The sequence below is a fragment of the Agelaius phoeniceus genome, chromosome 3, assembly GCF_051311805.1.
Source record: "Agelaius phoeniceus isolate bAgePho1 chromosome 3, bAgePho1.hap1, whole genome shotgun sequence".
NCBI classification, from domain to species: Eukaryota; Metazoa; Chordata; class Aves; order Passeriformes; family Icteridae; genus Agelaius; species Agelaius phoeniceus.
This window is the reverse complement of record NC_135267.1, coordinates 32,299,751-32,311,959: the sequence shown is the minus strand read 5'-3', so window position 1 is coordinate 32,311,959 and position 12,209 is coordinate 32,299,751. Positions and strand designations below refer to the sequence as shown.

Below are 12,209 nucleotides of genomic sequence, written 5' to 3'. Positions count from 1 at the left end.
TAATTTTTATTTGCTTGCATAGAAAAGACATCTATGTACAGAAATTTAAGGGAATTAAAGCAGTTCAAAACTGACACAAAGCAATCAGAAGTAATCTGTTCTGGGTACATACATTGGTGGAGGAGATGAACATGAGTGTGGGCATCTCAATACTAAACTACTATTTGAGATGTTAGTAAAACATACACCAATAGTAAAGAATGTGAACAATTTTAATTCAGTGCTAATGTTAGGGCCATTGAACTGTTTTAAAAAAGTGGAAGCATCTTTGAATTGGAAATAGAAGGAAGAGGGTGAGTTTGAAATTCCAATTGAGGCAAAGAAGAAAAGGATGAATTCAAAGGATGCATGCCTTGTCCACAGTGTCTGATTGACTCAGAAGTGAGTGGAGAAATTTTAAGCATTCTTTGCATCAGCAAGCTGCCATGGTTTAACCTTAGGTGGCAACTATTTACCATGCAGCCATTTGCTCAACCCTCCTTTCCAACCCCATTCTTCTACCCCATACTAGCCCCCAGGAATGGGGAAAAGACTTTAAAAAAAACCCATAAAAACTCATGGGTTGAGACAAGAACAGTTTAATTTTTGAAGTATAATATACTAATAGTAATGGAAAGGAGACAGTGTGCAATAAAACCCAGGAGAAACAAGGAATGCGCAATACAATTCCTCATCCCCTGCTGACTGATGCTTAGCCCATTCCTAAGCAGCAACTGGCAGCTCCCAGACAATTCTCCACAGTTTATATTCCAAGGATGATGTTCTATGGGATGGAATATTTCTTGCCATGGAATATATTTTTGGCCAGTTTGGGTCACCTCTCCTGGCCATGCTTGCTCCCAACTTCTTGTGCACTTGTTTGCAGGCAGAGCATGGGACAGTGAAAAGTCTTTGATTTAGGGAAAGTACTATTTAGATAGAACTAAAATATCAGTGTGTTATCAACATCATTCCCATACTCAATCAAAAACATAGCACTGTACCAGCTACTAAGAAGAAAATTAATCCTATCCCAGCTGAAAACCAGGACACAAAAGTCATCTGTGAAGAGGCAGAACAGAAAGAGATCATGAATCAAAGCAGTTGATGATGAGGCTCCTTATATCTATACTGTAAATTTCAGGGATTTCAAATGAGATCAGACTGGTCCTCCAGTCTAAGTGCTCTCAAGTGAAGAGAAGCTGACCGAGGAAAATTAGTACAAAAAACTTTCTGTTTTGTGGACCTCTAAGCAGCCTATCCTAGGGCACACCAGTGCCACACTGTGATGCACTTCTGCTGCCAGTAACAGCTGCAAGAAGCCCCAGTAGGCAGAAGCAGACTTTGCTGACAAGTACTGCAACAGTCCCTGAAACTGGAATCAGTGTAGAACCTGGACAGCAACCAAACAAGGTCAAACACAGGGACAGTGTGTCCTCAGCCTCTACAAGGAGGAAAACCCGAGCAAGCCAATCCTCAGATATTACTCTGTCTGTGCAGGGGTCACAGTTGGATTCAGGCTCCAAGCCCTGCAGCAAGGCAGATGTGTTTGTTTGCTCTCCAACAAGTACCAGTCAGCTGATCTGTGGGCCACAGATGTGATAAGGACAGCACCTGTGGGCAGGAGCAGTGCTGCTTTCCTGAGGCCCTGTGCTGTTGGCTCTGCTGTCAAAGCTGTTGCTTTTGGGAAGATCTGCTGGAAACAGCATTATAGGAAAAAGCACAGTAAATAAAGAAATGTGGAATGTAAGAAATCAATTTGGAAAAAAAATTCTGTAAGAGGTGGCAACAGAAAAATGTAGGGCAAGAAAGCAAATCATACTGAACCAGAAAATGTTTGTGTGAAATCTGAGATCCTGATGGAAGAGTGCATGATGAAGATTTGTGGGCATGTACGTAGGTATTACCATTTTCCTGGATGTTCATCTATTTGTGATACACTGCATAATGACACAACAGCACAGTTGAGCAGTATTGTCTAAGTCTTCTGAGAAAACTGCTGCATTGTAACAAAAGTTAAAGGAAAATACATAGACTAGTATTCATGCAGAAAAGGAAAGACTAAATTCTAGACACAGCTAAAATTCTTGAAATAACACTATTTAACAGCTCAAGGCTTAAAAAGGAAAAGCAGTGATATGAATAGGTATAAAACCTCAAGGAAGAAAACTGGGTAAATGGAGGATTATAACTTGGCAGCATAAAAGACAATTCCCTTGTCTTCTGTGGAGCAGTGGAGGCTGAACCTTTCTCCCAGGACTGTTGGCTGCCAGACCAGCAAAGACCCATTGCTCATTCCACAGGGGTGATGAATACTGCAATATCCCCAGCTACCTCATGTGTGTTAGCCAATAAATTTAATAGTTTAAGAGCACAAAGCAATTATATCCTACTTGCAGAATCTTGAAAAACAATCAAGGCTGTCCACATAAGCAAATGAGAGAAGGAGCATTATGTGGTCAAGACCAAACACTCTATGAACTGAAACAAGTATAGCCTTTAGGACAACTAGAGAATTTTCTCTAGAAGTGCATTATGCTGTATACTAAACCAATAAGCTGGACACCTGCTGCTTGCTGACATGTCTATGATGAAAGTCTTTGGGTTTAGGCAATGGTCTATAATTTAAAATCATTGATGGTTACTCAAAAATACGTTTATCATACATGAAATTGTAGGGGGTGTGTCACTACAATGCAGAATTTACAATATAGTTTAGAAATATATTAAAAATAAAGTGACTGGACACAGAAAATCAGTCCTGTAAATTTGGACACAGAAAGTCAGTCCTGTTTCTATAAGGCATATTTTAAACCTGAAGACAAGACATCTGTTGATGTTTCAATGAAATCACATTCTCCCTACATGACAAAAATATTAAGTAAAATCTTCATGAAAATTTCTCCCACTGGCAACATCCTCATATACAAAGGTGCTTATGAAAGGCTACTCTAAAATTATCAGTCACTATGAGTAAAATGAAGCAACACTAAAACCAAAATACTTCAAAAAGAGCTTTGGGCTACCACGGAACATATAACCTTATTCACTGAAAAAATAAATGCAACTTTTTCAGATGCCAGTTTGCCTCTTGAAGTTTTACTTGAAAAATAGTGCTACATCACCTTTACTCTTAATCTCTTTAAAGAGGTTTAATACTGATTAAATGCTGTACATTGATTAAATTCAAAAGTAATACTGAACAAAGGAAAGCAGGATGGAAACCTAAAAGGGCTTATGCTGAAGTAATGGTATGAAAATAATCATCAAAAAAACCTAAAATCTTATTTTTGTGTATATTAGATTTGAAAAAATTTCCCAAATGTAAATGATCCAACATTCTAATCTCTAAAAAAATCCCAATCTCTAACAGTGCCAGGAACTATTAAAATTCTTTTACACTCAGTGAGAAGGGAAAAGAACCAGTAATTCTGGCTTTGGTTTGCTTACTTTTCCTATCCACTAAGACTGAAGAAAGGCTGTATCAAATTTGCCAAAATTTCCAAGGTAGTGAAATGGTAAATTTATTGAACAGTCTCTGGAAATACTTACTTACAACTAGTTAATTAATGCACATCTCTATGCAGATTTGAATCTGTAGATAATCTGATGTCTTTATATTTTTCAAGATTGGTCACAGTACATATTTTCTCTCAATTTTTATTGAATTCCTCAATCACACAAGAAACATACAAGGTACTATGTCTTATGACAAAAAATGCTTCTTAAAGCACACAGTGAGCTGCACTGACTTCATGGATTTCTCAATTCACAAGCTTAACATTAAACACATGCATAAGTATTTATGAAGAAAATCCAAAGGAATAGTTAAGAAACTGGATAAAATTAAAAGATTGGAAAAATTAGTATTAAGGATGCAAAAGACAGCTTCAATATATCCAGATGTATTTTCCCCCTCCTCTTCCATGAATTGGACATAACTACACTCCTGACTGTAAAGATACATCTGCTGCAAGCAAAACCTTTAATCTGTGATTTAAAACACAACTATACCAACTCAATTATTGACAGACATTGGACCTTAAATTCATTCTTACTAAGTTGAATAGAAAATAATTCCTGAATCAGAGATCAAAATACCTTGCTTTTACTTGTTGATCTTCAATAGTTCACTAAGACTTTCCTTCTATTATGAGGTACTGACTTTCATGGCCTGTCTAGTCCTGAGAAGGCAACAGTTAAAAAGAAATCAAAAATGTTAAGAATGTTCTTCCAGGCCTTCTGAAAATAAGTTTAGAGATGGAGGCATAAGTCCATGAGAAAGAACAATGAGTATGCTAACTTCATATATCATTAGCTTTCTAATAATAAAGAAAAATAACACTGTCAAAGATAATAAAAGATTGATAGAAAATAAGATTAATGCTAAAACAAAAACCTGAAGAAATTTTAAAGTGATATTAGGAAATAAAATCCAAAAATTAAACACCACCCAGCTTCAGCTGTTTTATACTCTAACAAGGCCTTATGTTCTAATGAGGCTATAGGCTCAAAGATGGTCTTGTATTCAGACTTCACCTTCATTAGCACAGGGTGTAACAAAATTTTGAACCATTCTGGCTTCCTTATAAACCTAAATACCTCTGTTTGCCCTTAACTCATCCTTAATATTGAGCTGGCTGGCTCAGTGGAATGAATCTCCAAGGCTGATGAAGCTAAGGTGAATACAGCTGCAGGGATGAAGAACATCAGCTGTGGATAGAACCATGCTGTGCAGCTGGGTGCAATCTCACATCATGACCACCAGCTTGTTCAGACTGGGCTGGGTTACTGTGCTTGTACCCTTTTGGTGATGAGTCAACATCAAAACCCAGAAATATACCCATGGAGGAGGTATCACAGACAATTTCACACCAAACCATCTTTGGCATGGGAAACTGTTGAAAGCCCTCATCAAACTGATGCCATGTCCTCCAGACAGTCCTGAATTCAGGAACCAGGATGTGATATTTGGACACAGTCTGTGTTTGCAGAGCACATGGTTTTACACCAAGAATGTTTCAGCTGCTGAATGTCTGGAGTTCATTCCAGTTCTGGACAGCATCAGTTAGAAATGGACTTGGCATTAACCAGAAGATTTTTCAATACAGCAGAACGTGAGTTATGAGTCAACTTTTGCTACAGAAGCTGGGAAAATGCATTCAAAATAAGATTTTAATTAATTTTGGCTCTTAAGGGAGATTTTTTTCTTAAACTGGCACAATGCAAACTAATCCTATTCCATTGCACTTTATTTAATTTTATTTACGTATTTTCATCACACCTCATGAGCTGAACCCACTGGTCTGTTTCATCATTGCTGCTTGTCTGACTTCACATATTACTTGAGCTATGAGCAGAGCTAGCAGCAGTAGTCAAATTATTGCAAAAGGTCTCACAAAATGAAAAGTTGGATCAGATGAAAATGTTCTGCAACAAAACAGTACTTTATTGTTTGATGTTTAAACAATCAGAATTTCCAATATTATATGTAGTAAATCATTTGTACATAGAATGAACCTAGATTTCAAAATCCATTCATTTTTACAATCTCCACCATCTAAATTCTACAAACTCATAAAGAATCTTTAGTAATTAAAAATGGGAATACACAGGGCAAGATGTAAACACATGAAATCTTGTACACTTTATCCACATATAGGATCTGAAGATTCTCTGAAGTATTTTTAGTTGATCTAATCAATTCACTGTACAACAAGAAAACCTGACTGATATGATTCCTTTCCAAGTTCTGGACGTTACATTACATAGCTCTAAGAATAGGACTCTACATTTATTTGACTGTAAGTCCACAGCATTATTTGCCTTAAATAAATTGTTAATATTATTATAGCACATATATAAAAATATAACACACCTAGAAACTAATAGCAATTCACCAATCAATGTACAACAAGTACCATGTACTCCATCTTAAGCCAGTTTCAGAAGGAAAAAACAAAACCAATACTGTATTAAATTACATTAAAAAACCCCGAAAACCAAACCAGCCTGAATCAGGCTTATAGGACATTACTTGGAAGTTTCAACATCAAAATTCTTTCCATTATCTGGGAGATTATCAGCAATGTTGTTAATACCCCGAGTCAACTGATGATTTAATAAATGGGTAGGAAAAACACCTGGTTTTGCAAGTGAAATAATTTCCTATGGGATAAAAATTACTCTGTGGCTAATTATATTATTTTACTTTTGATTTTATAACTCTACATTATATTTTAAAGTTTGCATTTACTTTTTCTCATTCTGACACAGAAATTTCTTCCCTCTGCAATTAACTTTAGCAAAAGTTTTGGAGGTAGGAAAAAAAAAATTAATCTTTGTTAGAATGGAAGGCAGAATCAATTGAAAAAATTTAAAAGGCCAGACTTGGTGATGAGTCATTGGAATTAGCAAAACTTGCTCTAATACTGTTGAGGAGGATGTGCTCAGGAAAAACTCTGTATTTTTTACTGTGATTTGCAATACATCAGTCTCCAGCACTGAGTGACCAAATAATCTTGTATTTCAAAAATGTAAAGTTATGCTCTTGAACTGAGTTTCTGTGTATGTTTCAGTGAACTTTTTCAGGAAAGAAGAGTGATCTAGGATAACTTAATTTGACATTTATAAACACACTGATCACAGCTGAGAGGTCAAAACTATAAGAATAGTATTTATAAGCACTGCTGCTATGGATGTGCTTCTGTGAAGTAATGAAATGAAATCCTATTGAAATGTTCATCCTATTTCAAAAACTGAAGCACAAATGCTGCCAGCTGATGCTTAGGTCAGTGCCAAAAAAATCACTTGTCCAATGTTTGAAAAAATTAAACAGTACAAAAATAGACAACTAATTACTTTATTTAGATAGCACAAAGGTTATAGAGATCTAAAAGAGAAATAACTGGGTTTTTATTGTGCTTCCACCTTTGGAACTAAAATAGTACTATATCCATACAAAGTAAGGTTGTAAACATTATTTGATAGTGTTGTCATATAAAAGGCATTAAATTTCATGAAAATTATCACAAATTATCAACCATTTTAGGAAATCAGCTTTTTAGTTATTGAGGAGAATTTTACTCATGTTTCTCAGGCATTTTACTCAAGTACAGAAAACAGTAAAATGCCTGATAAGAAATTGCTTTTTTATCAGGTAAATTATTTATTTTCTAATGTTACTGCACAATAAAGCCTTTTTTTATTTTTTACAATTCAGTTTATTTTCTTGAAGCAGCAATGAATCTCAGTGCTTAACTAAAGGCCACTCTTAAAGCCAGCCAATCAGTTTCACTGTTATTAGCACCTTGTGAAATGAAAGTCCATTGGTGATTTATCTACATTATGAATATACAGATTTTCAGTCCAAAGCTTAGTTTTAGATAAATCTGCACTGGTCTCCTCTCTCTGTCATGTATAACACATTATATTAATACATTATATTCTCATTACATTAACATTATACAACACAATATATTCTCATTATATTAAACTTCTTACAGATGTTCTTTTCTATGTAAATACATTTGTATTTTGTTATGTGTGTCTGTGTATCAATATATATATAAATCGAGAGAGAATACACATATTTATAGAACACTTCTTATTTTCCCTTAATCCCTTGCCAGATTGTTGTCTCTTACATTAAAACTCTAGAATCTAAAACCAGAAATATTGCCTCAATGTCACCTGTGAGATAAATTTAGACATGTTCTCTTACTTAATTTTCCAGTTATGTATAATACCAGAAGAATAACACTGTGAATAGCCTTAGTTATTATCTTCCTCCTGTACTGAATAACAGCACCTCTCTGAGATTTGTGAGATCATATATATATTAAAAAAAAAAAGATTTGCAGTATAAGAAGGTTGAGCACTTCCAAAATTCTTCTGAAAATCTTTTGAAACTTTTTAGAAATATTTATTTTCTGGAAGAAACAAGCAAAAAAAACCTCCACTCTATTTTCTCTTGCACAGAAATTCAGTAACTGGAATGGGAGTGCTATAAGCAACGTGCCCCAAAAAGCATTTCTGTCTCAGATCTCTGCTCTTTAGCACCTGCAGCAGTACCTGAATCACAGACTCACTCACAAGAAGGGATGCAGGAGCTAACTGGAACCTGCCTGACTACTTCCTTCATACCTTGCCAGGTGTGTCAATGTCTTCATTCCATTCACTGATCCAGCCAGGAACATTTCATATGGGCTTAGTGTGATACAGCGCTGCTCCTGCTTATAATCACTACTGATTTTTGAGTTTCCTCAGACAAAAGATTATAAGATCTTAAAAGAAGTACACTCTGAGGAGTGATTTTCAAATTTGAAGTAAAAAGCTGACCCCATAAAATTGTTGTTGCATTTGTTTCTCTACAAATAAATACAGGTAAAGAATAACTAGTCACAATGTACAAAACTTTGAATGTAAGTATTCTATATACAAACTCACTACTAACCTTGGTTGAGAGTATTATGCCCTAAGAGAGCAGGACATAGCTTTCCTTGTTGGCGATTAATTTCCTGAATTACTTCCCTTCGATCGGAACGCTTACATTAATTTATTGTTATTATTTTAATGCACATTTTCTTAGTATTGTTATAAATACTGTGTATTTAGGAAGCATATCACTATTCCATATACAGTAATACAGTTGATATAAAAACACCTTCTCTTCCTCACTGCAGAAACAATATTATAAAAAGAAATGTAAATTCTGTACACAGGAAAGTTGAAGCAGTGTTTCCAATAGGATACAGGAATAGACAATCCATTCAATATTAATTAGGTATCAGATGAAATCAGGTATTCATTTCAAGTAAAAAAAGGACCCCCTAAAGAAGATGTGGAGGAGAAAAATCAGCACAGTGTGTGACCTAGTAAAGCATGAGTCTAAACATGGTGTCAATCAAATGTGCTTAACCTCCATTACAGCAAAGCAGAAAAAGAGCCTGATGAGTGAAAAAGATCATGTCAGTGGCTTTGAGACCTTTAAGGAGCAGGACATGCACTGAGGATCACAATCTTTGTCTTCTTTTGAAGGAAAGGTTACATGAAATGGGTAGATTTGTACTAGGGAAGAGAGGAAACACATAGAAGCTTTGGAAGACAACAAATCTTAAAAAATGTAAAAGAATGCCTCAGAAAACAAAAGAACAAGCTTATCCCCATGTCCACACCCATCAGAGAACAGAACATGACTTTGCTTTTGGTCATCTAAGACCCTTAGCAAGGCACTGCCCACCCACATGCAACTTTTCCTCACTAAAGAGCCCCTTTGTTTTCCAGACCAGTTCTCCAACTTGCCAAGTTCAGTTTCAGGTCTGAAAAGGTCTCCCAAAGGTTCCTTTTGCTAGATAAATGTCAATGTAATACTTAACCAAGATAGACTGTACTGATTTAGTTGTTGTGTTATCTTCACTATAATAAACATTACAAATTACTCTCTGGGGGCACCTAGTCATACCATATGGTTGTGAATTACTGTGTGGGGAAAAAAAAAATTGGTTTGTATTTTTTCTATCCTTAGCGTTATATACGTTAAGTACATCAATATAGTTCCTCTATCATACTTCTGGTTTTGCAAGTCACTTTAAATATTTTGTTTATAACATAACTGTCTTACTGAAATAAAAACAGATTCCTGAAACTATAAGTATCTACGGTACTATATAAATAAATAGCATAAGTTACCTGCTTGGTTTTTAAATATTTTTGATATGACGACAGGCACTTTGTGCTCAGCACCACCCTGTAAGAGAGAGATATTAACCATGAGATCTCAAGACTGAAGTGGTCATACTGAAATTTAAAAGAAGAAAAGAGATGTTACCCATACCTTTATGCTTAAGCCCAAGCCACCAACTGGTTGTCTACGAAGTGTAACAGTTCTGTGCTTTAAAAAATTGTAGAAAAAATAAATTTAGGTGAAAATACAATATCTGAATGAGCATAAAAGATTTTCCTAGGCTCTCATTTACTTAAAAAAATTCCTAAAAGTAGTCTTGAATATGAATTATCAGTTCTGAAGTATCATTCAATATTGATTTACAGGAAATTAATTCTTTATCACAGAGAGTCAGAACTTTTGAGTTGTGTATTCAGACTTTAGTATGCTTTTCTATCTCTGAAGTGATATTCTTCCTGAACAGAAATTTGTACATACTTTTCCTTTGGCAAGAGAAAACTATATGAAAAACTCAGATATGTATATTTTCATACCTATTGTGTATGGATACTTGTTTTAATTTTTCAATGAAATATACCAGTGCTTTCTATTCTATATCTTCAGATCTCTATTTTTTTTGTAGCATATGCAGAAAAACTTTTAGTGATAGTCTACTTCAAATGTTTAATTTTTTCATTTCAGTTTTAAGTGCATAAGGAAGAAAAACCTTTATCAATATTTTTCTAGAGAAACCTATCATATGTTTAACAGTATGCTGAATTTGACGTTTCAATAATGTGTAACTCATGGTGCCTGACAACATAATAATAGCACTTCATCTGTTGACAATAATTATACAGTTGATGGGAACTTTTTTTGGAACATGCTGAACAGTAGTGGACAGAATGCCATTTTTACAGTAATTCCTGAACATATAAGATAAAATATTTTTTCTTTCTCTGTACATTAGAAATAGTATACAAGATTACTCCTCTATATGTATACTTTCTCTCTGTGTGTTTTACAATTTCACCAATTCAGATAAATATAAATTTTTATTTTAGTAGCCAAGACCAGAATCTTATGATAACAAGCTATTTTAATAAATATAGCTCTTATTTTTTTGTAACACTCATCATGCTAGACATGTTCATATTGACTCAGGGGAAAACGAAACAAAATATATCTGGAATTTCAGTTTCATTTTAGGTGGATAAAAACAATCCATATGGTAAAAAAATTAGGAATTTTTTCATACATTTTCAAAATTGCTTCTGTTCCAATGAATACTGTACTTCACTAGTCTATGCTAAAAATTGAAAACTGCTGCATTATGAACGTGGCACCTGACATGTCAAAAGATTTATATGATTAAATTTCAGCTGATATAATGCAGTTTCTTTGAAATCTATGCTAATGCAAATTTTTTCATAGGTTTTTTTCTTCATTTGGAACTGCATCATAACTTTTGATCAAAATTATCACACTCGCTGACAAAGTTCAGATTCAATCCGAGTCAGAATACATCCCTAACTTTGAATTCAGGGACTCACTCCCAAGAGATGCTTTCCAGGAACTAATGGCTGTCTGCTTACTTAATTCTTCTTTTACTCCACCTATACTCACACCTTGAAAATATATTGTCCTAATACATCCCATCACAAGGAGGAGACGATGGAATAAATTATTTCACATTTTTGTTTGCTTTAGCATGATCATACAACAAATAGAAAGCTGCTATGTGAATAACTTTAGAAGTTTTATAAAAAAGACAAGTAGGGAACTACTTATTGGCATCTTATACTTTCAAATAGAGCTAACATGCATTTTTATATGATTGATAGGCAGTCTTATGAAGCAACATACTAATGCATAACATTGTATAATCTTGATATTTCTATTTAAATAGTTCATAGTATTGACTATTACAGGTATTCAAATATTTCCATTGAAAGAAGATATTAAACTCATACTTAAATGATTCCTACATAACAGTTTAGTAAAGGCCAGGTTTAAAAACTGCAAAAACTTTCTTCTTTTCAAGATATTCAAATTGCAAAGTAAAATGCTGAAAGCTGAGCATGATTAAGTATCATGATCAAAATAATTTACATAAATTTATTTCAATTCTATGATCATATATAATTTGCTATGACTAGAAAAACAACTGTCTTGCCCTGTTTGGCTTTTCTAAGGAAACATTACTAGCTGCTGTCAGAAAAAGGACAGTTGGTTCAGTAGACTTTAGGTCCTGAATTTGTTATGCAAGGATAAAATTTCATGACTATGAAATTTGGACTGAAACCCACAGTAGCTTTGCAAGTAACTATGAAAGAAAACTCTACTCCAAAGCATCTTGCCAAAACTGAACTGCAATGTTTGTGGGGAAATAAACAAACCTATCTTTTTGTGACATTAATGTCATGCACATATGCGGCTGAAAACCCAATGTGCATGTCTCAGTCAAACAAACAAACAACTTATTTCACTTTTTGGTTGCCTGCAGGCTAGATATAATTTTTCTTTCCAGATGAATTTATTTATGGTTTTAGAGTGAAGTGAGACA

The 12,209-nt window shown here is 34.4% G+C and overlaps 1 protein-coding gene across 1 annotated transcript in view; it reads right to left on the bottom strand.

The window, feature by feature from the left end:
- SNTG2 (syntrophin gamma 2) overlaps nt 1-12,209 on the bottom strand; it is a 213,607-nt gene that overhangs the window by 94,925 nt on the left and 106,473 nt on the right. The window contains exons 3-4 of the mRNA XM_077175022.1: nt 9,815-9,871; nt 9,670-9,727 (exon numbers count right to left, since the gene is read on the bottom strand). Of these exons, the coding sequence (XP_077031137.1) occupies nt 9,670-9,727; nt 9,815-9,871 (115 nt within the window). The remainder of the gene's footprint in view (nt 1-9,669; nt 9,728-9,814; nt 9,872-12,209) is intronic.